This window comes from Marmota flaviventris, chromosome 1, assembly GCF_047511675.1.
Source record: "Marmota flaviventris isolate mMarFla1 chromosome 1, mMarFla1.hap1, whole genome shotgun sequence".
Classification (NCBI taxonomy): Eukaryota; Metazoa; Chordata; class Mammalia; order Rodentia; family Sciuridae; genus Marmota; species Marmota flaviventris.
Genome location: NC_092498.1, coordinates 49579580 through 49606474, shown reverse-complemented (window position 1 = coordinate 49606474; position 26895 = coordinate 49579580). Strand labels below are relative to the sequence as shown.

The following is a 26895-nucleotide window of genomic DNA, read 5'->3' as shown; positions in this document are numbered from 1 at the left end:
TGGGACTCAGGCAGCTTAGGTTTCTAGGATTCTGGAGAGAATTTGTACTCTGGGAGGTGCTGCACTTCAGAGCTCAATGGGGCATGGTACCTGGGATTCCACCCTCGGGGGCCCAGAAAACAGCTGCCTAGGGATTAGTGCAGCCTACTTCAGTTAAAAGAGAACCAAGAAGAAGAGCACATTCTTCCAATGTGCTTTCCCTAGCACCCACTATTGAGATGGTACTAGTTGGCACAGTCACAGCAATGGGAAAGTGGATTTGGAGCTGATAAAGAGCAGATTGGCAAGTGGCACAGCTCACCTCTTTGATTGCTAGGCTTCCATATGTTCAACTTGAGTACCAGCTACAGCAAAAGTTACATATTCATATATACTTAGGTATATAATTTAATGAGTATATACAATTATTTTAAATTTAAAAATGTATTTTGGCTGTCACTGCCCAACAAGACTAGTAGTATTAGAGGAAGATGAGAAGGGAGGCAGAGACACCCCTATGAATTCCAAAGTAGTTAATGTCATTCTTAGATAAAACTTATTGTTGACTATCTTAATTTCATTTTCCTTCATATAAAAATATTAAAAGCACTAGTCTTCTATCACTTAAGAATTGTTTTGTCTCAGAGACAAAAAATAAGACAGGCTTTCCAACAATCAGTCATTCAGCCAGAGCTGGTAAAGAGGATGCAGAGTGTGGGAGTATCATACATATCTGCCAAATGTGGAATTTATTATGGCTGCAGTAAATAAGTCAACCAAAATAGATAAGTGCCAGGAATCTTCTTTCCATTGAGTGAGGAGAGGAAACAAGGAGAATGACCTTCAAAGGGAAGAACTCAAGTGCTGGGGGAAGATTTGTGGTCGGGTGGTGGAGTGTGGAAGACTGTGTGACAAGTGAGTCCTTCTTGACTGTGGAACACTTGTGCTGCTTGCTCATACACAGACAGGCATGGTGGGGTGGTGCAGGTGATGTAGTTATAGCCTGAGACTACTTCAGTGTTACAAGTCCATTCTTAGGGTAAAATTAACATGGATTTTTTTTTCTGTAAAATTAGTAACTATAGATAACTTGTGAAGGCTCTTATAACAGTCTTGTAGGCTCTTCTGGAAGGATCTTTTCTCATTGTAGAAAGATGAAAGCAGGAGTAAAGTTAGTGTCATGCGACCCATATAGGATTCTTCAGAATATAAATGACAAAATAAGCATTTAATGAAATTGTACTACTACTTAGATTCCTGACTTAGAAGAAAAGAGAGATTTAAGGCCTGGTCTTGTGTCTCTTCCAACATATCAAAATATGTTAATCTATTAAAATAATATAAAAATAATCAAAACCTTATTATTGATTATTATCTATTTTTTCTACCTGTTTAATGAGTCAGTCTCTCTCTCTCTCTCTCTCTCTCTGATTATTATCCATTGTATTTGTTTAATTTGTTAGCTGGTATTAAGAACTACCAATTTCTTACCTGGTATTAGTGGACAGTTAGAAGTACTGTAAAGGTCTTTGTTTTTCTAGCATCTATCCTGCCTGGTTAAGTATGAGAAGTTGGGGAAAAGAGTTAATGAAATCTGAGACTGGGGCAAATGTTCCTAATCTCTTGGTTGTGGAGCAATTTAAATTAGCAATTATGTAAGGTGGTTATTGACTTAGATACTAGATTTATATAATATTGTCCTTCAAATCCTCCCTCAAATGATAGGTGACCCTCTTGTGCAGAAGAATTTGCCAGAAATCTCAAATATAGGTAGATAAATTGGGTTCATATCTCCAGCTACTTTCTTTTTTGGGGGGGTGGGGGGGTGGTTCTAGGAAATAAACTCAGGAACACTTAACCTCTGAGCCAAATCCCCAGCCTTATTTTGCATTTTATTTAGAGACAGGGTTGCTTAGTGCCTCACTCTTTCTGAGGCTGGTTTTGAACTCACAATCCTCCTGTCTCAGCCTCCCGAGCCGCTGGGATTACAGGTGTGTGCCACCATGCCCAGCCTCCAGTTACCTTCTTATTCATAGTGTTGTTATTATTGTTTAGTAAAAATGAATTCATTTCTCCCTGTTTTGGAGGATGGGGAGTTCAAGATCAAAACACAGGCAGATTCTGTATCTGGTTAGGGCTCCCTTCCTGATTTGCATTCAGAATCTTCCAGCTGTGTTCTCACATGGCAGAAGGGATTGGGGAACTCTCTGGGATCTCTTTACAAGGGCGCTGATTGCATGCATGAGCTCTCCACCCTGTAGGATTCTGTTGCAGGCATTCCTATGACTTTCTGGTGGTGGACACGTAGGTAAGATGGGATTGTCTCATAGTTGTCTCAGCACTATATCTTGCCTCTCTTAAGCATTCCAACATTTGAGAGAATTTTGGGGTCTCCATTTTATAATGAATTACTATATATTATAAAACACATTGAATAATTATAGACTAGTGTCTACCCTGGCTGGATGGTTGAAAGCAAGTAGCATTGGTGTGCATGGAAGCTTAGCAGTGTGCATGCCTCATTAAAAATGGATTTGGTTTTGTTTTTCAGGTTTTTCTAAAGAGTGACCGAGTGGCCAGAATGGTTCAGAGTGGAGGGTGTTCTGCTAATGACTTCAGAGAGGTGTTTAAGAAAAACATAGAAAAACGTGTGCGCAGTTTACCAGAAATAGATGGTTTGAGCAAAGAGACAGTACTGAGCTCCTGGATAGCCAAATATGATGCCATCTACAGGGGAGAAGAGGACTCCTGCAAACAGCCAAATCGAATGACCCTCAGCACCGTGTCTGAACTTATTCTGAGCAAAGAACAACTCTATGAAATGTTCCAGCAGATTCTAGGTATTAAAAAGCTAGAACACCAGCTTCTTTATAATGCTTGTCAGGTATGTGCATTATGTTATTTCCCATTCCCTCTTATTCAAGAGGATGAATGTTGAGTGTTTACAGCCTATGGAGATGTTCTGCACTTTATGTATCCATTTTGCTTGAAAAGTAGAATGAATATGAATTTCAATAAATCAAATAGTGGTATTTTAAAAACAGTATTTAATGGAGAAGAACATCAGTGTCTTTATCCAGTGAATGATTATTCCCTTTGCCCTATTTTATAACATTAGATTTGTACCTATTGGGTATATGTGGCATACCCTGAATAGTAAAGTGAGAATCATCTGTTGCCTGAAGAACCTTGGCAGTTCATAATAAGTAGGTTTACCTCAGATAAAAATATTTTTTATGAAGATACAATGCTCGACTTCTGATTTTTATGAAAGTAATTGAAATTTCATTTTTTAAACACAGCCAGATACAGATGAATTGAGGATGATAGTTCAACTATGTAATTTAAAGAGATGACAGAGTTAATAATATATTTTCTCTTAAGTTGTTATTCTAGTCATGCATTTGAAAAATTGAATAAAACCTCATGTTCTGCATTTTTCATTTTTAGATCCTATGATTTGCCTAATAATGCATCCCTCCTTTATTTGAATTTTGTTTGCTTATTTTGGATATTTAAATCATTTACTTTGCCTTAATATGTAATTTAAATTGACAAAATTCTATGATTTTAAAATGCATTTGTTCATTAAGAGTTACACTTCTATAATGTACATGTTTATTTTTAATCTTGTATAGATCTATCTGCATTCTGTCCATACCCCTTACTTTGCATTCCTAATTTGTGGATAACTTCAGATGACTAAATTAACAGAGTTAATTAGTAGTAAATCAGGGTAGCTCAACCCTGGGAACAATTTATGCACTCACCATATTGTTTTCACTATGTCATTAAGTCTGGTGGGGCTTGGTAATAGTTGAGCATGACTGTAAAGCTAACCTCCTCTATTTTAAAGGATAAATACAACTAGGACTTTGCATTTTTTAGCTCACTTGTACATTTTAATGTTGATAAAGGTAATATCAAAAAATTCAAATTCAGACATTCAGTAGATATTTATTGAGAATGTATTCAAGTTAAATACCTCACTAGGTATTAGGGAAAACAAGCTGAGCAAAATTTGTTCTCCCTATTCCAAAGTCTAATAGAGTACCCAGGCCTCTAAATGAATTACTATACATTAGAATTTATATTGGCTGTCATACGGTTATAACATATATCCTTGTGTACCTTTGGGTATATGTTTAATAACTAAAAATGCTTTTAATTAATCCTTTGACTTCTTTAAAGATCCCTGCTGCAACCAAGGTCTGCCCTACCTAATATCTGTTTTCTGTGGTTTGCAACTAATAATACTTCAAATTCAAATCACCACTTGCAGTTGTGGGTTTGTTTATTTTTCCTTTCAGTTCCATTAGTGTTTACCTCACTTATTGATACTGTGTTAGATACAGACATTTGTATTAGGATTCTTTGAGCTTCTTGTAGAGTTGACTCCTTTATCAGGATATAATATTCCTCTTTATCCTTGACAGTCTTTCCTCTAAAGTCTACTTTGTCTTTAACTAGTAGAACTAAATCATCATTCTTTTGATTTGGGTTTGCATGATGTTACTTTCAAATTGCATTTCTATTTTTAATGTGAGGTTCTTGTAGATAGTATAGGATAGTGTCTCCAGTGTTTTGTTTTATTTTTTGTCCACTCTGATGTTTTTTGAACTTTAATGGGTATGTTCAGACCATTCATATTTAAAGTAATTTTGTATGCAATTAGATTAAGTCCTCCAGTCTTTATTGCCCCTTCCCTACAGTTGCTCTTTGTTCTCTTTTTCTTTTTATCTGTCTTCTCTGATTTTGAGTGAATATTTTTTTATGATTTCATTTTATATCTTCTTTTGGTGCCTCACTTGGGCTTTTTTGTTTTTTTAATTCAGTTTACAATGCACATTTTTAAACAATCTAAGTCCACTTTCAAATAGCACCAGCAGGCTTTATATGTAGCATAGCTCTCCCATACCCCCAAGTGTTAATTTCAGTTATAGTAAGCTATAATCACCCAATACATTATGAATATTGTTGTTTAAGTAGTTGTCTTTTAGATCAATTAAGAATAAGGAAACAAAAGATTCTATCTTTCTTCAGTCATTCCTTCTCTGATATTTTTTTAATTTATTATTGTATCTACTACAATTTTTTTAACCTATGCCATTTCCCTTATATATGCATAATTTTTTTTTAATATTTCTGTGAGGGCTGGACTACTGGGGATGTATTCCTTCAGTTTTTATTTATGAGAAAAAGTCCTTTCTCTCCTTCACATTTGAGGATAATTTCACTGGTTATAGAAATATTTGTTAGCTTTTCTTTCTTTTTCAACATGCTGAAAATCTTAGTACATTCTCTTCTTGTTTGCATGGATTCTGAGGAGTTGTCTAGGGGTAGTGTTCATCCTTGAACCTCTGTAGGAGAGGTGCTCCCCCACTCCACCCTGTGCTTTCCTTCAAGATTTTTACCTTCCTTAGCTTTCTGAAGTTTGAATGGTGTGGGGTTTTGTTGTTGTTGTTGGGTTTTGTTTTGTTTTAATTTGGTCTTAGTTGGACTTTTATGAGCTCCTGTATCTATGTATTAGTATGTATAGTCAATTTTGGAAACTTCTCCACTACTATATCCAGTATTCCTTCTGTCCCACCTTCTCTTTTCTTCATGGTGTTCTAATTATGTTTGGATTACCACCTTTAGTATTGCCCTACTGTCCCGAGTTCTGGGATGTGTGATTATGGTTCATTCATTTATTCCTTGCTTCCTTCTTTCTCTCATTCTAATTGTATCTCAGATTGGGAAGTTTCTTTTGACCTTTCTTCAAGTACACTGATTCTCTGATCAGCACATCAGATCTACTGATGACGTCATCAAAGACATTATTCATTTGTTAGAATGTTGTTTTTTTTTTTTCCCCCTAGCATTTCCTTTTGATTCTTCCTTGGAGGTTTAATTCCTACTTTATTATTCATTTGTTTTTGCTTGTTTCCAACTTTTCCCATTGAGGCTGTTAATATATTAATAATAGTAATATAATTTCTTACTTGGTAATTACACCATCTATGTCACACATGAATCTGTTTCAGCTGCTTGCTTTGTTGTAGCATTCTCAGTCTGTTTTCTTGAAGTTCTGGTACCACAATTCACTGTGGGTTCCTGTGGTTTTGGTTTTTCCAGTAGCTGAGACAGGCTACAGTAGTTTAGTTTTCTCAATGTTTCCTCTGGCAAAATCTTTCCCTCTTTGTTAGGGAGAAGGATCTGAAATATTTTAAAAAGGCTTTTCTTTTCCTCTTCCTGCCATGATCATGTGGATCTCTTTCTTGGATTGTCACTATGAGAGCTTGGTTGGCTAATGGAAGGAAAGTTTACTTGAATGCGTGTCCCCTGTGACTGGGACCTTGGAGTTTCTCATTTTCTGTACTCAGCTTATAGGAATTTGTCAAGATCATTAGGTAAGCAGGGCTTCCTAATTTAGACATGGTGTCCCCCAAAAGCTCAGGGTTTCCTGCCACTTATGACATGCAGCAACTTCTGTGTCTTTCTGGATTTGCCTTTGTTACTAGATTTGGGGTTAATGGTTCGCCCTGCATCATCAGTTCTCTGATAAGCATAAGAAAAATAATTGGCTTCTAGCTTGTCCAGCATTTTATTATGAGGCTAAGAATGATGACTTCTAAGCTCATTATATGTCTTAGTTGAAACTGGAATTTCCTTTAATCCTGAGATTTGAAAAAAAAAAAAAAACTTCAGAATTATTTTTAGATAAATTTTAAACCCCAAATGACAAAGTACTCCTATAAGGAAGGGGAGAGCTTTCCTTTGGAATTACAATGATTTTATAGACTTTCTTAAAATAAGAGAACAAGTGAGATTTTAATTTTTTTCCTAAAGGGTATATATAGATATCTGATTATATTTGTTCTTTTGTTTTCTTCTAACAAAGGTTAAGGAAAAAAGGTAAGGAGAAGTGATAAAAATCATATAAAATAGCCCATCCTCTATAGAAAAGGAGTAATTTGGGAAGAGAAATAGCAGGAATTAAGAAGCAGAAAGAGAATCTACACGTGGCAGAGAGCTGCTGGAGCCCAGCTCCAGGGTTATAGCCCAGAGATTTACTTCACCTTCCCTGTTGTGTCAGGAAAGGTTCTGAGACTCCTACTACCTACAATATTCTTGTTTCTGTAATTGGTTACCTGTGCCTGGTCACTTGTTCTTGCCAGCAGTTATCCCCTATAAAGTCTCAAGGATGTGTTCCTTGCTTCAGGATCAGAAGCTCAGAATGGAGAGCTCCCCTGGGGAGATGTGCAGGACTGTAGCAGCCATGTAGCCCCTGGGGGCTGGTGAGAGACATGAATGAGGATGGAGCTATGCCAGGGCTGCCATGTGATGCTGACAGTAGGATCATTTGGTGGTTTTCCTTTTCCCAGAGCGGTAGGATTAGCATCTTGGATGGAAAAACAGGAAGCTACCTTCTGAAAGAGCATAGGCATTGTCATGGTTTAGACATGGTGTCCCCCAAAAGCTCACATGTGAGACAATGCAAGAAGGTTTGGAGGAGTAATGATGGATTATAGCCTTAACCTAATCAGTGAACTGATCTCTGATTGGATTAACTGAGTGGTAACTGGAGACCGGTTGGGGGTGTGGTTGGAGGAAGTAGTTCATTGGGAGTGTGGCTATGGGATATATATTTTGTATCTGGAAAGTGGAGTCAGTCTCAGTATCTCTCTTCTCCCTCTCTCCCTCTCTCCCTCCCTCCCCTCTCTCCCTCACTCTCTCTCCCCCCTCTCTCTCCCCCCTCTTTCTGTCCCTTTCCCCACCCACACCCACACCCCACCCACCCCATCCTGCTTCTTTTTTATCACCATGTGAGCTGCTTCCCTCTGCCACACTATTCTGCCACCTTCGGTCTGAGGAATGGAACCAGCCAGTTATGGATTGAGACCTCTGAAACCATGTTCCCCTAAATAAACCTTTCCTTCTCTACAGTTGTTCTGGTGGGATCCTTTAGTCACAGCAGCAAAATAGCTGACTAAAACAGGTGTTTACATTAGTTCTGGTCAGAGCCAGTAACTTCTTAATGATCAAAATTAAGACATAAAAGAAACTCCTAAAACACTAAGGTAAAAGGTAGCACATGCCACAATTAAGATAAGAAAATCAGAGATCATCAAGAGAAAAATATTTACCTGTTATCAAAAAAACATAAAAATGATTTAAAAAAAGATAACCCTTGCATATCATTAGATGTCAGGCTTTTAAAACTGTCTCATATTTTGGAATCTTTGGTGTAAGAATAATGTGCACATTCATAGAACATGTTGTTAGGAGAAAAGGACAAGAAGCTCCAAGGGACAATTTAAAGTGAGCAACATAGCAAAATAAGAATCTGAAATGATTAGCCATGATTTAATCAGACCAGTATAGTACAAATGCAATAAATAGAAGAATAATCTGTTAGTGAAAATTCTATTTTCAGAATAATTTTAAGAATATGCAGAGAATTTCAAGTAAATATAGCTAGCTATTTTTTTGAGGGACAGTGTTAGATAATATTAATACTATGTATCTCATAGTCAAAATAATTTTATTTCACATTTTTAATGAAAATTGTGTTATTTCTAAATGGTACCAGTTAATCAAGTTGCTTTTTCTTTTCTTCTTTTTTTTTTTTTTTAGAGAGAGAGAGAGAGAATTTTTTTAATATTTATTTTTAGTTATTGGCGGACACAACATCTTTGTATGTGGTGCTGAGGATCGAACCCGGGCCGCACCCATGCCAGGCGAGTGTGCTACCGCTTGAGCCACATCCCCAGCCCAGTTGCTTTTTCTTAAACAGAAATTAAAAGTGTTTATTAAAGATTATTTTAAAATATGACATAAGGTAATACAACATGTTTAAATTAATTAGTAAATTCATTATCCATAATCATGTAGACAATACAGATCAGATGCTCCATACATTTTGTTAAATGATAGGAATGCAGAGATAGATAAGGGCTAAATATTTGCTTAGTTCATTTTTTTAAAGAGATTATGGTGTCATAAATGCCACAGTGATATGGCAAATCCCTGGTTCTACTTTTTTGAGGTTGGGAAAGGCAATGTAATCTTTGTGTCATGAAGAAATTCACCAAAATGAGCATTTTGCTCACTTGGTAATGTTTTCTAGGCAGAGGTACCAACATGTGCAGACTAGGAACAGCATGGCTTTGGGGGAACTTAAAGACTTTGATGCTATTGGACTATAGGGAAGAGGTGGGCTGTGGTTTAAGATGACATTCGCAAAGGTAGCCAAGGGTCTTATAAACTGTAAAGAGATGTACAATCATAAATGACCAGAGCCTGAAGATTACATAGTACCATTTGTACTCCTATAATTCTCCTTTTACTTCTATATTTAGATTTTAAGAAGATTTGCTTACTCAATTTTATAGCTATCTAGATCCTGATCTTTTCTGCCAAAAGCCACCTTCATCAATGTTTTATAATCTCATTCCATTAACTGAAGAAAGTGACTCACCCAGATTTACTCAAACACAGAAGCAAAGTTAACTGAAATCTTGCTCTCAACAGACCCCCCAACCCAAATTCCTTATGATCTGAAGACTACAGAAGTGCTACATAGGATCACAGAATTGTTGTCATGTTTATAAGGGATAAGCAGTACTATTTGTGAATGGTTACAGTGTAATATTCTACTTTGTGATTCCATTTCCCTAGATGCTTTAGCTTTGAAGATGAAGCTTGGAGATGAATTGAGATTTCAGCTTGGGCTGTGGGTCTAGAAATTTAGATAAATCAATGAACAGGCAGCTGCTATGTTTCTCATCTCTCTTTCCTGGAAGCTCAGGCAGGAATTGTGAGGCATTAAACCTTAATGAAAACCCCCATTCAAGATCCATAGAGGGAAGATAGCAATGGGGAGAAACAGGACTCTTCCAAGGAGACTGGGTCCACCTTCCACCGGTAACCACTGTCTCATTGTTTTTCATCTAATATCATGTCATTGGTAATATGTTTTGTTTAACATAGTTTTTTTTTAGCAAAAATAAAAGTATATTCTATAGAATTATATATGATAACAAAAATAGAAAAATGTGTAAATGAAAGGAAGGTGGTATTGGTTTTCACATATGTGTAATTAAAATCTCAAAGTTCTTGAAAAAATATCCAAGTGAATGTTATTAAATGGCAGGTTTTGTGCTTTGAGATATAGCAAAGGAGGAACTTAAGACCTTAGAAAGACTATTTATTTTTGATTTTTGAATTTCTAAGATTGATAGTGGGAATGGCCATAATATTTATATCTGTGTTTACTTTTTTAAATAAAATAGTATTATAGTATAAATTTGAATTTTATTTCAGTTCAATGAATTAGCTGTGGTTAATTATACAGAGTAACTTTCCTCTCTAAAAATTAGATTTTTAAAAATTGTCAATATAATGTTAATGTATTTCTAACAAATCAAATTCTCTTTTATTGGTGTTGCTTCATTTGACTATGCTATTTTGTTGTCTAATTTGACCTACATGAGGAGGCACTACAAGAATATTCCTAAATAATATTTCTCCTAACCCCTTCATTGGGTTTGTTTTTCTCTCTTCAATATCTCACCAGATGTGGAATATAAGGTACCTTCAGATACATTTTGCTTTATTTTTAGATCATTTTCTTTATCCAGATCTAGTCTGTGAAAATTAGAATGTTATCCCAACTTTTCTTTTTAAAATTAGAGAATACAGGACTAAAAAAAAATTAGGTAAAGTACAACATGTCTTCATAAATCTGATATAAAGGTGTTCAGATGAGCAAGACTTCACTCATTGTATAATTGTTCTTAGAGGGATTGGTTCTGGGAACCATGTCAGATACCAAAATATAAACATGTTTTATATAACTGATGATAGTAGGAAAGAAATGTTTTTGTTAATCTACTTCATGGCCTATTCTCAACTATGTATGAATAAAAAAGGATGATGTGAGTGTAATGTTTCAAGTATAATATATTTTCTATAGTTTGTTGTGAAGTAGGCTGTCCATGGACCCTTGAGCCCCAAATAGACTTTTTGTCCTCTAAAATTGTTTAATCAAATCTTTTAATCCCATGGACAAAAAATCTGATTAAAACAACAACAAACTGCATTGATAAGGTTAAGGTTCTCAAAAGGCTATCATTTCACCTCTAAACATTCATTATCCCACATATGAATTTTTGGGGACATCTCATATCTAAACCATAAAGTTGTTAATGAAAATATTCTGTCAAAAGTAAAATGACACATGTGTGAGATATATTCAAGATTTGGTTTCATTCCCTCACAATATTTATGTGCAGTCAGCAGATACATATTAACCAAAGAACAGTTGTACTAAGACAGGTATGTATGCATATAGCACAATGTGAGCAACTGGATGGCAGTATTTTGACACTGGACAGTTTGCATGGATTTTTCTAATGTTTCTCAACCCTGGATACATGTGGGAATGAATCAACAAGCTTTAAATACCACTGGATGCTTGGGCCCCACATCAGACTAAGTGAAAACATTTTTTAATGGTGGGACCAAGGTCTGCTGGCTAAAGCCTTCCTGGGTGGTGCTGATGCACAGTGAGGGTTGAGGACCCCTGCCCTGATGTTCCATGTGAGGATTTCATCCCATGATCATATCAAACTGAAGGGGATGCTAGAAAAAGTCCAGCTGTGTGCCCAGGAGGAGGAGATTATTTAGTGGTGTGGAAAACCTCTCCTCTAGTGAAGCTTTAATCAGAGTTTAATGAAAATTTTAAAATTGTGTAATTTCTGAGTTTGGAAAATCAATGGAAATTCAACAGATGAAAAAATAAGATTGACAAAGGCACAAGGAGGGTGAATGGCTTGGAATCTGTTAGGGAGTATGTTGTGTGTGCTGCTAGAGTAGTGGGAAATGAAGCTCAAGAATTAGGAAAGTACATGAGTATTAAAGGCCTTTTATAGAAGATGAGAGAGCTTGGGATTTATCTTATTCTAGGGAACACTGTTGAGGTCACAACAAAGGCATGGCAGGCACAATTAGGATTCTATGAAGATCCTTCTCTGGTCTAAGGACTTCACACCCTGCCTGTCTCTCCTTATAGTCATGGGCCAGTGTTATGCTTCTCTAAGCAAAGAGACAAGGATCTGGGGCTATATGTTCCTCCTTCAAGTAATCTTTGCAGACTGTACATTGCCCAGCTCTAAATCTTTCAGTTTCATACCTCTTTTTATTTCTCTCTTGCCTGTGAGGTTCTTGGGCATCTGGACTCCTCCTCCAAGTCTGTTCTCACATTCTCTTGGTTCCCTACCCTGTAGTGTGCTTCAGAATTCCATTCTGCTCCCACACTTTGGGACTTGGGCATGGGGCAAAACACTGGAGTACCTGCTCTCTCTAGGGAAGGGACAAGATGAAAGTCTAGTAGTTGTAGCAGGACCTGGAGATGGTCCCTATGTTCTGATGGAGCCTTTATGTTAACCATGATATGATGGGACAACTCCAGGTGTTCTTTAACACACTGCTTAGTCTGATCAGGCTGTGTTTCAGGCCTTCTTTGTACAGTTGTCCTTTTTGTCAGGAACCAAAAATTTTTCAATGCAGTGATGTGGATCAAGAAATATTCTTTGTACATGCTGAATTCAAAATATTAAATGTCCATGTTGGTATAGCAAGTGATGATTAGATATACAAGTCTGGCATTTTAATGAGAAATAAGGGCTGGAGATACAGATTTGGGAATCATTTGGAAACTATTCTAAGCCACATATTCAAATTCTTTTTTGCTTTAGATGCAAAAAAAATGAAGTGTTTCTGTTTTTCTTAATCATCTTAGAAGAGAGCAAACTGATCATTATCTTAGTAAGATCTTATTTATATAGTGGTTGGAATTCCTTCTAGCTATTATCTATAAAGTGGTAGAAAGGCCTCTATTATTGTTGAACATTCAAAACCATGTAATTGCCTATGTGAAGAGTGTCTTCATGGGTCTCATATGAAGGCCTTCAGATGAACAAGGCTTACAGCTCAATCTATGAATCATTATCAGAGTTGCTTTTCATTTTTTTAAAATAATCATACAATCATCCCTGAGGGATTCTAGGAATCCCTTCAGATACCCAAATGTACAGAAGCTCAGGTGTCTTATATAAATGGATAATATTTGCATATAACCCATACATAATCTCTCATATATTTTGGATCATCACTAAATTACTTATAATACCTAATAGAATATAAATGTTATATAAATAATTATTAGAGTTGTTAGACTGTATTGTTTAGGAAATAATTACAAAGCAAAAATTCTGTACATGTTCAACACATTTCAGTATTTTTCATATATTTTTAATTTATGATTGGTTGAATATACAAATTGATGTCAACCTTGTGGATAGGAAGGGGCATCTGTATACAGGGTCTGAGAGTAATGGGATTTGAAAAAAACATAGATTTGCTTCCCTATTCAGTTTAAGAAATTAGATGGACTTGGAATTATTGTGCTGTTAGATCCTCTGAAAAATACTGCAATAATGAAAAACTAAATTTATTATGCTTATTTTGAGCATCCTCCCCCTCCCCTTTTGAGGAAGATTAGCTCCTCATTCTACTCTCTGTTGCTTAAGCCCATGGTAAACTGATGAATCTGAAGTTTCTCAAACTCAATAGACTCAAATGTCATTTTAATTTTCTCTTCCATAATGTGGTGGTTTTTCTATTAATGTCATATTTATCCCTTTGACTCATAATCACATGCACTTTCCTTTCTGTGGCCTTCCTACCTTGAGGAGTTGCCTGACACTGTCTCTTTCTTTATACTAGTGTCTTTTTGACTGCTCTTGTCTGCTTTACACAGCAGTCCCCATAGTTGGAGACTTCATTACCTCTCACATGAATCATGGCAGTACCCTCTTACCTGCCTCTTCCTTTTAGTTTTCTATTTGTTGCCTGATTAACATTATTGAAATACCATTTTGACCTTGTTATGACCCTACCTGCCATGACCTTCTTCATGAATAGAGGAAGACGAATGGCTCCCCTTGGTCAACAGTGTGAATTTCACTCTCCTTGGCTAAATTTTCAGCAGCCTTGGCATTCAATCTGGTACTCACTGGCTTTTCTAATGTTCTTTCTCCTCTAACAATTCTTTATACACCGCATGGTTTAGGTAAACCAAGTTGCTCTGTGTTTTTTATCCACATCCCCTGTGTTTTCTTGAATTTTAATTTTAACTAATATTATTCTCTTTGCTTGGAATTTTTACCTTTCCATTCTTCCAACACCCAAGAGAAATGTCAGTTTCTCCACAAAGCCTTCCTTCTGCCGTATGCATTTCTGCAAATATTGGGAGAGAAAAAAAATTATTAGGAATTATAATTGCCCATCATAACCTATAGTCAGTCATATTCTACTTTGTGTTATAGATATTGATATGTGCTTCTATTACCATATTTTAATAACCTGACCATGGGATAAGAATTCAATTAATTTTTGAATCATTAATTGTATAGTAATATTTAAGGTGTTTCCTATTGTGGGCACTCCTATACAGAGAGCAGCCAAAAGAACAATAGCTGTGTGTGACATATAGCTAAGGGGTTCATGGTGAACCCTGGAGTCAAACTGCAAGATTCACACCTCGATCGTATTATTTCTCAAATGTGCGATTGTGGGAAAGTTGCTTAAATCTGTGCTTCAGATTTTGTGTCACTAAAATAAGACAAAAATAAGACTTTTCCAGAATTGCTCTGAAGCTTCAGAGGGAAGATGTTTATGAAATTCAGAAAAGTTTCTGATACATCATAAGTGCTGGATAAGTTTAACCCTTTGTTTTAATCCTGATGAACTAGAATTCTAATTTGTTCTGGGAAAGTGAGACTGCCTGTGTTATATTATTTAGAGGTAAAATCTTTCTATCCCAGTGTTATTCCATTATTAATGTGAACGTAGATTCAGCTATTTTATTCAGGTAAATATAGTTAGTAAATAGTTGCTCAAAAATATTAGCTCATTACTTTTGTCCAGAAGATTAAATGTTAATACCAAATGGAATGCTAAGGAATATTTCATGATGTGTGAAAATTTGCCAAGTCATACTATCATTTGAAGGGTGTGTATGTGCATGGATAGATATGGATATGAATACTAATGTGTATGTATACCTAGAGAATATATATGCATATTCTCCAGGTTAAAAGAAGTCCCATGGTTTTATGTTTGAGGTTAAATTTCTTATGTTCTTGCCTTTGAACACTTTGATCCATTATTTAATATAGTTTAGTTCAGTTCACATAGGGTAATTTTATATCTAATTAACTCATTCATCTTTTCTCTGTTTTAAGTATTCAAAAGAAATTGTGGTTTGGGAAATGAATTTTTAAGACTCTTAGAACTGTTCTACAAGAATCCATGGCGGAACTGCTATTTCTGAGTCAGATTTTTATGCATAATTTAGAAGGTAGATATAAGGGAATGCTTTAAAGGGTTTGCATCTAGCAGATAGAATGCTACCTAATTTTTTTCATACATAATAGCATCCAGAGAAATGTGTTACTCTCAAGAGTCTGAGGGTAGTTTCATTTCCTTTTTTTTTTTTTTTTAAACTTCATGGAAAAACAATACAAGTTACCTTGTAGTTGTTAGCTAATTCTCAATGATCAAAAAAGAAAAGGAAGCTGTTTTTGTTTTTGTTCCAGAGGGGCATTGCCTCATGGGAAATGCCTCATAGGAATAAATGGTGTTAGCATCCAAGAATCTTCCTAATATATATCAAATTATTCTTTTTATTTGCAATAAAATTGAGACTATTTTTTTTTAAATCTTAACATTTGAGATGGATTTGTTTTATTCCTGTTATTAGGATTAGGTAAAGTTAAAAAAAAGTGATGACATGGCACATTGCAGTTTCTGGGAGGGATCATAAATACACAAGAAGTTCAGCAGCAAGACAACTCTGAATGCTTTGTCACCAGATAGCCTTTCCTTTATGGGTAAATGATTGGTTTTGATAGTTTTCTCTTAGATGACTGAGAGATTGATCTGGACAGTGAAGGTAGTGAAGAAGAGCATTCCAGGCTGGAAAAACAGAAGGAAAATATATGATTTGGAAAATGGAACTTGTCCAGTAAACAATGAGTGATTCAGTTTGTGTAGAAAGTTGCAGTTACCCAAGAGGTTAGAAAAGTGGATTGGTACAAAACATGACAGGGCCTGAAAAATATGCCACCGAGTTGGGCATCATTCTCTCTTATTCATAGCCTTTTATTCTGATTCATTTATTCCCTCCCTCTCTCTCCTTTCCCTCCTACTACTGAGATTTTAGTCCAATCAAGAGTAGTGAGGATCATACGTAGAAATAGGGGAATGGTGTTGAGGAGTGGGTAGTATCAGATCAGTTTTAGTTTGAGGTCACTGTGAGATACAAGGCCTTACCTTCAGCTAGAAGTGAAGAGCTGGAACTCAGGCAATGAGCCAGAGCTGTGTGCTGACTTAGGACACTGCATCAATAAATGATTGCAGATGCCCCTAGCACAGCCCCCATTCTCTTGTGCATTGAGAGAATGGGCAGCCAGTGAAGAAAGTAGAACAAGCAGAGTCTGCTGGGTAGAGTAGTGCTCTATCTTTTTTGGTAAATAATTTGTAATTCAAGGGATGGTGGGAAATTAGCAGAATTATTCATGGGGTAAATTAATGTGCCAATAATAAAGGTTTTGATCAGTATTTTTGAAGCCATGTTACATGGTACAAAGATTGGGCTGTTAGTTAACTATGATAAACAGTAAAATGAGTATTCTTTTGGGATGACAATTAGGTTTTTGCCAATTCTTTCTTGTAATGTGTTACCTGTGAGTCATCAGATTTATGGATAATATTAACAAAATGGACCAGCTAGGAATCACTCTCAAAGAAATCACAAAATTTAAATAACAGTGTAAATCCAAGTCTACTTGCATTTTTTTATACTAATGGGTAAAGATAAATATTATCAGAAAAAGACAAAATCTAATTCATTTAAAAATTATATTATAATTGGAGTGGGAATTGATTTTCTTTTCAGTGGGAGAAAGAAAGGCATGATTGACTAGGGTTAGCCTATACAAAGGTGTCATCATAGAAAAACAGATAGGAATCTTCCTTTATAGTGGGGATTTATTCATGTAAGGATAGTTATTCTGGTTCTAGAAAATAGATTGACTACAAGGGGAAATGATTCTAAATAGTGCTCGGAATGCCTTTTTAAAAATCTGTTTGTCATTAATATATGAGCAAATTTTAATGAATTCAAAATGTTAAATATTGGTAGGTTTTTGAGCTTTATAAAGGTGAAATGTCAGAAGTTATAAAAAATCTGTTCAATGAAACTTAGTAATTTTTACATTGTATTTTTAAGATTTTCTTAACTGTAAGATAATGGGCCATGACACAGGCTTCTGGTCCTGCCTAGGACCTCTGTAATGGAAGGTCTACTGATCTCTAAGACTGTCCCCTTCCCCATTGCTGCTTCTATAGAACAGGAGAGAAATTGGGCAAGGTGAAAATAGCATGTGAGATTCCCAAGTCAAGAGATTCCATTTTTAACATATCTGCCTTTGCTAATCCATCCTGATATCACTAGCAAAGTAAAATATTCCCAGTGGCAATTATACTGTTTTGTGTATTATTTTTACTGTCTCTCTTTAAGTTTTTGGGAGGGCTACAACTTTTGTTGCTATTGAAGAATCTGTAGCAGACATGCCTTAACATAAGTACAGAAAAATGTAAATAAACTGAATAAAGTGATAAAGGACCATTTAGGTCTCATGGGTAAGCGCCTGTGTCTTGCTGTTAGAAAAACCGTACTGAGGTCTATGACAGGGGCAGGGAGGACATTTTCCATGGGTTAAGTTCCAGAAACCACACAGTCTTACAGAGTGAGAGAATAGAAGCTTCTGTACACAGAAGATTCTCCTGGAGTAATTTAAAGTAGTTTCTTTATTTCTTTTGCATTAACTACACCTTTGAGAATAGCCAGTAAGCTGTAAAAATTCAAGCAATTCTCTGAGGGGAAAAAACTAAATGCATCTCTGTACAAAATCATGCTTACCACTTTAACAGGAACACAGATTCCTAAAGATCCAAGTTAGAATTCCCTATCCTGAAGAATTCTGAAGGTGGAAATAGTTCCCCCTGCATAATAAATGGGAAGAAAAGTAAAAGAACCTTTTTTTGGTACTAAAAATTTGTCACACTGGGGAAATATTTTGATAATTAAAGTGGTAAAATGCTCTGTATAGTAGAAACTAGAGGCATTCAAGGATTAAATATACTTTGGGGCATCTGTTATAGTCAAGGTTGAATGACCCTCTTTTTAAAAGACCTGTAAGATTTCCTGTGCCAGGAAAAGACATCTGTCACATAAAATATTGTAATCAGGAATTAAAAGCAAATGAGATAAAATCATGAATGGCCTTGGTGGGATAATGACTTGCCATGACCCACGCTGCAGATGGGAGAGCCCACATGTTCTGCTGCATTTGCCTCCCAGCCCAAATCCAGAACTAGGATCTGGTGTGTCAACAGCATCTTAACTTCTAATGCTACGCTTCTATAATTAATCTGCTCAGGCTTCTCTTTTTATCCTCCCACTCCTTCCTTCCTTCCTTCCTTCCTTCCTTCCTTCCTTCCTTCCTTCCTTCCTTCCTTCCTTCCTCCCTTCCTTCCTTCCTTCCTTCCATATGTATAAAACCATTTGTTTAAGTTCTCTATAGGATTCAGAAGCAAAAGAGAATTATTTTCACTTTAATAGTATTTTCCAGCCATACTAAAAAATGAGAAGGGCTTGATAGGATTGCAGAAGCTCTCTTAACACTCTCATACATACCCTAGCTAAGTGCTCAAATACCTGAATACTGGTCAACTACTTGGTTCTAGATTTTATTCTACATGACTGTGGATAGGTTGGATTTGGATTGTTAGGGAAAGGAAGAAGTCTAAGATGACACTGGGTTTGGGGCTTGAGCAGCTGAGTAGGTGGTTGGGGTCTATGACATGGCTTTACTCATGGGTGATGGGATTAAGGAGCTGGAAATCAAGATCCCATCTGTGCTAATGAAGTTTAGTGTGCTTTTCTTTATGTAAATTGAATTGGTAAGTATATAGTTGGAAATGTAAGCCTGAACACGGTGAGGTTAGAGCTGTGAATACCCAACTGAGATTTTTCAGTGAGCACCTGCTGTTTATGACTATGGGCACTGTGAATGACACTCAAGTGGTGAACATTCAGATTGAGATCAGAAACACCAGACCTGATGCATTCCAGTCTTCATGAATGTTAAAGTGTTAATGTTAATCTCTGCTTTCACAATGGAAATTCAAAGAAAATCCTGTTTGCTTTAGCAAAATTTATTTTTAAGCATATATTAATGAGGCTCATCATTATTAAGACTCAAAACTGGCTAAACTCACTAAAACTGGGAATTAGCTAGAGGGAGGAGGGTGTGGTTATAAAAGGTGTCATGAAGGTTCATTGTGGTTTTAGGACTGTTCAGTGTCTTGACTATGTTGGTAGATCCACAGACCTACATAGGTTATAAATTGTGGAGAAGTTAAGATAGAGGAAATCCGAATGAGATGGGTGATTTTTATCAAAGTCAGTGTCCTGGTTATGATGTAATAGTGTAATTTTGTAAGACATTATCATTGGGAGAACTGGGAATAGTGTACAATGAGTATCTGTTTATTTCTTAACACTGCACATGTGAATCTATTAAATTATTTCAATTTAAAAATTCTATATCAAGAAAATGGTCATGAACTTATATTACATAAACGTTTAATTAGTTTGTTATAAACAAGTACTCAAAAGAAAATAAAACACTAAGATTCTTACATGTTAAAAATAAGTTACTCAAATGATTTACCCTTTTAATTCTGTCTAGCATTACATAAAGGAACGATAAACAATTAAAATTTCATTTGTTTTTATTGCATTGGTTCCCTCACCTCTGTTTTGTTGTTGTTGTTGTTATAGTAAACATGGTTGGTTTTTGGTTTTCACAAAATGACATGGTCACGGGCTAGGATTGTCGCTCAGCGGTAGAGCGCTCACCTAGCACCGGCGGGACCCAGTTCGATTCTCAGCGCCACATAAAAATAAAGGCATTGTGTTGTGTCCATCTACAAAAAAAAAAAAAAAGATTCTCTCTCTCTCTCTCTCTCTCCACACACACACACACACACACACACACACACACCACCACCACCACCACCACCACCACCACCACTTTAAAAAAAAAAATGACATGGTCACCAACACCCTTTATAGCTCTGAAAATTTAGGCTTAGAAAGAGAAGGCAGTTAATATGATATATTTTTAAACCTATATCTTTTTCTAGACAAATGCAATTAAGGCCTTAATATATACATGCATTTGTTTTTGGCAGTGCTGGGGATCAAACCTATGGCCTTGCCCAACTAGTCAAGTGCTCTACCACTGAACTCTTATACAAGCCCTTCTTTTAACTTTGAGACATGAGTCCTGCTAAGTTGTCCACACTGACAATCACATCTTGGAAGACATTAATATTTTTTAAAGTAGTTAAAAACTGTCTCTTACAAAGAAAACACTAGTGAAACCCAGAAAGACTCAAGCAATTTCATTTAAAAATAAGTAAGAGCTGTTAATCTGAAGATATAAATATTCAATGATGTTAAATAGTAGTTTTGGTGAAATTTGAAAAAATTTAGCTCTTTAAGGTATTAAAAACTGGTTTTTGCTTCTTAAATTTTTTGTAGAGCTGGGAGAGGAACTATATAACTACTTTAGAGGCAAAGTAACTTTTTATTATTTTTTCTATGGAAAAAAATAATATATATATTCACATTCAGTAGAGATCAGAATATTCCATATTACATTTAGTGCATTTAAGATATCACAATAGTTAGAATGTTCTGATACATCATTTTTGTTTTAGAAGCTGTACTAAGAGATTTCGGTGATGTGGAACAGGCACTCATCACACTTTGTTTTCCTTTGTAATTACATTGGTATTAAACTTTCTTCACTTTGGTTTAAGATAGTGAAGAAAAACTTATTTCTGTTCAATTTTGGATCATATTAATCAAAATTAAAAGTGTATCGCTGGGGTTGCTGCTCAGTGGTAGAGCACTTGCCTCACATGTGTGAGACACTGGGTTCGGTTTTCAGCACCACATATAAATGAATGAATAAAATAAAGGTTCATCAACAACTAAAAAATATTTAAAAACAATTTAAAGTGTATTTTTCAAGATGATGTAGAAATTCCTTTATAGCAAGGACTTTAAAAAAATCTTTTCTGTTTTTTAACTTATTTTAAAATAAATTTTATTATTCAAATTTAAGTTAGAAACATATTTTTTTAGAAAGGATACCTTAGAGCTTTTCTTTATAAAAACAAGAAATACATCAAAATGAAAATAAATGCTCCCAAGACCTTTTCTTCTATATAAAAGTAAGAAATTCTTGAAAACCTTGATTGATTTTGTCCATCAGTCAAGGTCTCTCTGACATGTAGTTAGTGCTGGAAACAGAATGATCTTTCCTTTCCAAAACTTGGATCTGATTATGTCATTCCCCTGTGTGAAACCTCTCAGTGAAGCCCCCTCGCCATTGCAACCAACTCCAAGGTCCCCGATTGGTGTGTGAAGCACCATCTTCTGGCCTCTCTCCAGCCTCATCTTCTCCCCAGCCTGTTCTAAGAAGCCATTTCCAACACCCCCCACACACACACACACATATATGTCCAGTCGCCTCTAGACTTTTAGTGTCATACTGCAGTGTCATCCCCTTTTCTTCTTTTCCTGATTCATCATTTAATTTCTAAAACCACCATTTTATTAATTTGGTTTTCTTCTATGGATCTTTTTCCAGGTTTTTTTTTTTTTTCTTTCTTTTCTTTTTTAAGGCAACAAGGTCAATTTGTAGTTCTTCAGCAAAGGAACAAAAGGATTAGCTCTATTGCATTCAGTACTAATTCAATCTTCTGATGGAACTCTCCAGTTATGTGGTCCAGGCTTTTTGAGGATGAAAGGGGAATGAATTAAAGTCAAAAGAAATTTAACGTTTAATAGCCTTAATTATCATTTTTATAATGAAAGGAAGATTGAATAAGTGGGAGAAAAAGAATCATGAGGAAAGTTAAAAGTTATAGAAATTGTAAGGATTATTTTACTGGAGAAATAAAAATATTTTTTATATAAATGAGAATTTCTGGAAAATGATAGTATGCTTTTCTTGTTTCCAATCAGATTTAGAACAAGAAAACAGAATTCTAATGTAACCCCTGTCTATAAAAATAGAAACATTTCTTGGTACTGCAAATCTATTGGTACTAGAATGAAGAGTCTATGAAGACTTAAGTGGTAGAAAATTATATCAGTCAATCGAATACTACTTTAATAGTTGAGCCTTAATACACATCTATTATAAAAACGAGGGATAGTTTTAAAAGCACAAAGAAGTGAGACATTATTCCATATATCATCATCTAGAAATGCCTCATGGGAATTTGAAATAGAAAAAAGAGATTAATTTATTTAGTTCTATTTTATTTCTATAATATTTAGACCTAATTTATTTAGGATTGTCTTAACATGAAGAGAAAAGGATGGCCTGAATAAACTTAAAGATGACTTAATATATCCTCAAGGGAAAAGGGGTTTCTTGGCTTAGAGTTGTAAACACATTGACCAAAGAATTCTTGTAATTAGATTTCTTAGTAAACCGACCTACTGAGTCCTAGAGGTACATTTTTTGTTAACAAAACCCAATGAAAAGATATTTTAACTGAACTACCAATGCAATTGAATAATATTCTGTATTCTCAATAAGTAGCCAAGAGAATTTATCAAACATTGTTGAGTCACTTAATCTTTGCTTTAGTCCTATGTCACTGTCATTAAATAATCACAAATGTATAATTTCTGTTTTATTTTTAAGCTGGATAATGCAGATGAACAAGCAGCCCAGATCAGAAGGGAACTCGATGGTCGACTGCAATTGGCAGAGAAAATGGCAAAGGTAGATTATTCATGTTGACATATTGCACCACATTTTTTTTCTTATCTATATTTATGTGACCTGAAAGCATATTGCATATGATTAAAGATATCCAGAATAATGAATCATTTTCTCTTCTACATGCATACTCCTTAATTCCAACTACCTGAATGTAAATTATCTAAATGAAGCATACTCTTCATTTTAGATCCTTGTTTAATAGTTAAATGTTTAAATTCAGTGGTAACTTGTATAAATTTTCCTAAAATTAAAGCCTGAATTTCACTAACTGCTAGATCTAGGAAACTTCTAATATTGTACTATACAGAATATTATCAGGAGGAAAAATTCTCTTGTAAAATTATATATTCTGAAATATCTAGCACAGTGCTTAGGAGATAATGATGCCAACTAATATTAAGATGGAATAACTAAATGAGTAAAAATGTAATCTGAAATATCTGACACAGAGTCTGACAGATTAAATGTTTTCTGTATGATATTCTATTTTATTTGTGTAATCACTGTGTTTCCGAGAAAAGAAATTTTAAAAAGGAAACAAGCAGTTTCTTTTTTAATATTAGGGTTTTTAGAAAAAAACAACCTTAATCATCTAAACAATTTTTATTATGAATCAGTGGATTAATTTTCCCTCCTACATGCATAATCCTTGATTTCAACTACCTGAAATGTATATTATCTAAATGAAGTATTTTAGATATCCTTAGATGTCTTTCAGTGGAGATTCTGACATATCAAACTGAGCAAATTTAATTGCTCTCTATTTCAGTTTTACCAAATTGAAGCTGTTTTAATAAAATATTTATAAGGTGAGTTACAATTTACTAACCTGGTTGCATTATATCTCTTTGATAATCCTGTGAATTCACAAGGACAGATGATATCATGAGTTTTATAGACAAGGAGGAGATGGAGGCTTAGGGAATATTACTCACTTCCCCAAGATTACACAACTAACAAGAGACAGAAGTAGGCCTTGAACCCTGGCCCTGACTCCAAAGTCTGGGCACACTCCATTATCCACCCCAGCTGTCTTTTCAGTCTGGTGAGTCCAGAGCATGGTTTATTAATAGTTAACAATGGCAGTCAGCAACACCCTCCTCCACACTTCACAAAACAACACAATGTAACAGCAGTAGAACCTCATGACCTAAATCTTTTTCAAGGGCTATCAATGTAGACTTTAGTTTTTCAGCAAAGGGGTAATTAGGAAGAAGTTTGAAAAATATAGACATGCCTGGAAAGAAGCATGGCTAACCCCATGCTTACTACATCCTAGATAAGTAACCCTGGGCAAACTATTTAGTAATTTTGAACCTCATTTTTTCGATCTGTAAGTTCATTGAATAATATTTATTGATCATTAACTAGTATAGGCAGAGACTGTCTTAGGTGCTTGGGACACATCCAGACAAATATAGTTGACTTGCGATAAAACAAGACAAAAATATTACTGCATGTCTGGCTGGATCTTGCATTTTATTTGGGAAAGCTGCAGCATGAGCAATAGGCATGCCACGTCACTAAATTGTGGCAGGTGGTCATTGCTACTTAGAAAATAGATTGGTGGGATGAGAGGTATAGGGAGGGGACTGAGTAGTCAAAATTTTTAGTATGGTCAGGGCAGGTCAGGTCTTGGTACTACTATCTTTCCATTTACCTGAGCAACAAAACTAGAATCGTATTTGAATTCTTTCTTCCTATCATACTCATACAAAATTTACCCAGAAATTATTTTGCCTCCCATTGAAGTATTTCAAGAATAGGACCATTGTCATTATCCACCCCCACACTTCCACTGTGGTATCATATCATCATCATTGCCTGTCACCTGGATAATTGTTCTATCCTTTAACTTAGTCTCTCAGCTTCCACCCCCTTGCCCCAATAACATAGCTGTATTAACTCTGCATAAAACCTTGTGATGTTCCCATGTCACTGAGAGTAAAATAAAAAGTTCCTATAAGGGTCTGCGAAGTTCAATATGATTGGTTAGTTACCTTATCCCCACTAAGTTGCCCCTACGTGCTCAATACACTCCAGCTACAGGTCTTTGCTGGCACTGTGCCCCCTCCTTATATCTATCATCACTGGCATTCACATGGCTTATTCCTTGGAAAAACAACCAAGATGGGATCAAGTAGATAGATTGACAGAAATAAATAATATATAGTGAGATATAATAGATAACTATCACATATATACACACATATTTAGAGAGAGAGAGAGAGATGGACTGATTTCAAGGAATCTTCCCCTGTGGATGTAGGAACTGGCTAGTCCATAATCCACAGGGTGTACTGACGGGTCAGAAAGTTAGGTAACATTTGATATTGCAGTCTTGAATCTAAAATCTGAAGGACCAGCCAGCAGAAGGGAAATCCAGGCAGGGTTTGTACATTGCAGTCCTGGGGCAGAATTGCTGCTTTTTTCAGGAACATTTAGTCATTGCTCTTGAGATCATCAATGGATTGAGGCCCACACACATGTTGGAGGACAATCAGATGCACTCGGAGTAGACTGTGTCAGTCACAATTAAATATATTTAATAAATAAATAAATAAATACATACATACATACATACATACAAAGCTGTACAGAAACATTTAGATCAATATTTGACAAGAGAACTGGGTACCATAGCCAAAACTGATTCATAAATTTAATGGTCACACTTCCTCATCTGCCTTTATGCTCAGAGGTCATGACCTCTTTGAAACTTTCCCTGACCACTGTCCTTAGAGTTGCAGTCCCTTCTCATCACTCACCCCTATCCCCTTCCTGACTTTCCCATGCCACTTTCTAAAACATAAAATGATTTCTTATTATATCTGTTTCCTCACAGAAAATAGGGTCTCTGTGGTAGGAATTATTTTTCCTTTACCTTCATGGTTACATCTCAAAGGCCTGGAGCAGAACACATAGCAGTCACCCTGTGAATATCTATTGACTGACTGAAATGACTGAATCTGCAAGGGGTTGGATATTGTCAATAGAAAGTCAGGGGTAGGCAGAATCCCTGAATTATTTGTAGTACTCTCCCCCTTTTCTCCCACTAAATAGTTGAGTTGAAAGGAAGAGAGTATAACAGTATGGTAAGAATACCTGGGAATCTGCTCTAATTTGTTAAAAAACAAAACAACAACAACACACACACACACACACACAAAGAAAGTGTAAGCACTTCAGTGTTTTAGTTGTGACTAGATCAACTCTATAACCAGTAGTTTACTTGATGCCACCTAGTTTAAAGCCTAAAGTTAAGATACATTGAGTATCCATTGTACAAAATTCTCAATACCAGAAGTTTCATATATTGGATTTTTTCAAGATTTTGGAATATTTGCAAATGTGTAATGAGAAGTTTTGGGGATGGGACCCAAGTTTAAGCATGAAATTTATTTATGCTCATATAAACCTTAAGCACATAGTCTGAAAGTAATTTTTATACAGTACTCTACTGCACCTATGTTGTGACTGGGGCTCATCACACGAGGTCAGGTGTGGTACTTTCCACTCGTGGCATCTTGTCAGGGCTCAAATGTTTCAGATGTTGGGGCATTTTAGAGTTCATGTTTTTGGATTTGGGATATACAACCTGCATAGGCATGGAAAACAGAGCTGAGATCAGCTTGGAGAGACTATTCTAGTGGTACCAACCCCAGACATCATCTGGTGGAAGGTAAAGCACATTTAAGGAAAAGTGACTAAGATTGAATAATAGGAAATTTTTTTATTGAAGCAACTATTGTTATTTTAATGTATACCATGTGCTAGGGCCACTAGGGTGTCATGCTGTACAGGGAACTAAATTCAAATATTTAAACCATGGAATACAGGATAGAACAATTAGAAATTAACCCTGTGTCTTTTCTGTTCTAATTTTTTTCTTTTCATTTTATTCTAATTTGTTATATATGACCCC

The 26895-nt window shown here is 35.6% G+C and overlaps 1 protein-coding gene across 3 annotated transcripts in view; it reads left to right on the top strand.

Moving 5' to 3' along the window:
- The window catches only part of Cadps2 (calcium dependent secretion activator 2), a 527786-nt gene that overhangs the window by 207243 nt on the left and 293648 nt on the right, over positions 1-26895 (top strand). For 2 of the 3 annotated variants that reach the window (XM_071612816.1, XM_071612815.1), the window contains exons 3-4: positions 2531-2863; positions 22890-22970. In XM_071612816.1, the coding sequence (XP_071468917.1) occupies positions 2531-2863; positions 22890-22970 (414 nt within the window). The remainder of the gene's footprint in view (positions 1-2530; positions 2864-22889; positions 22971-26895) is intronic. The other variant, XM_071612817.1, reaches the window with a different exon arrangement.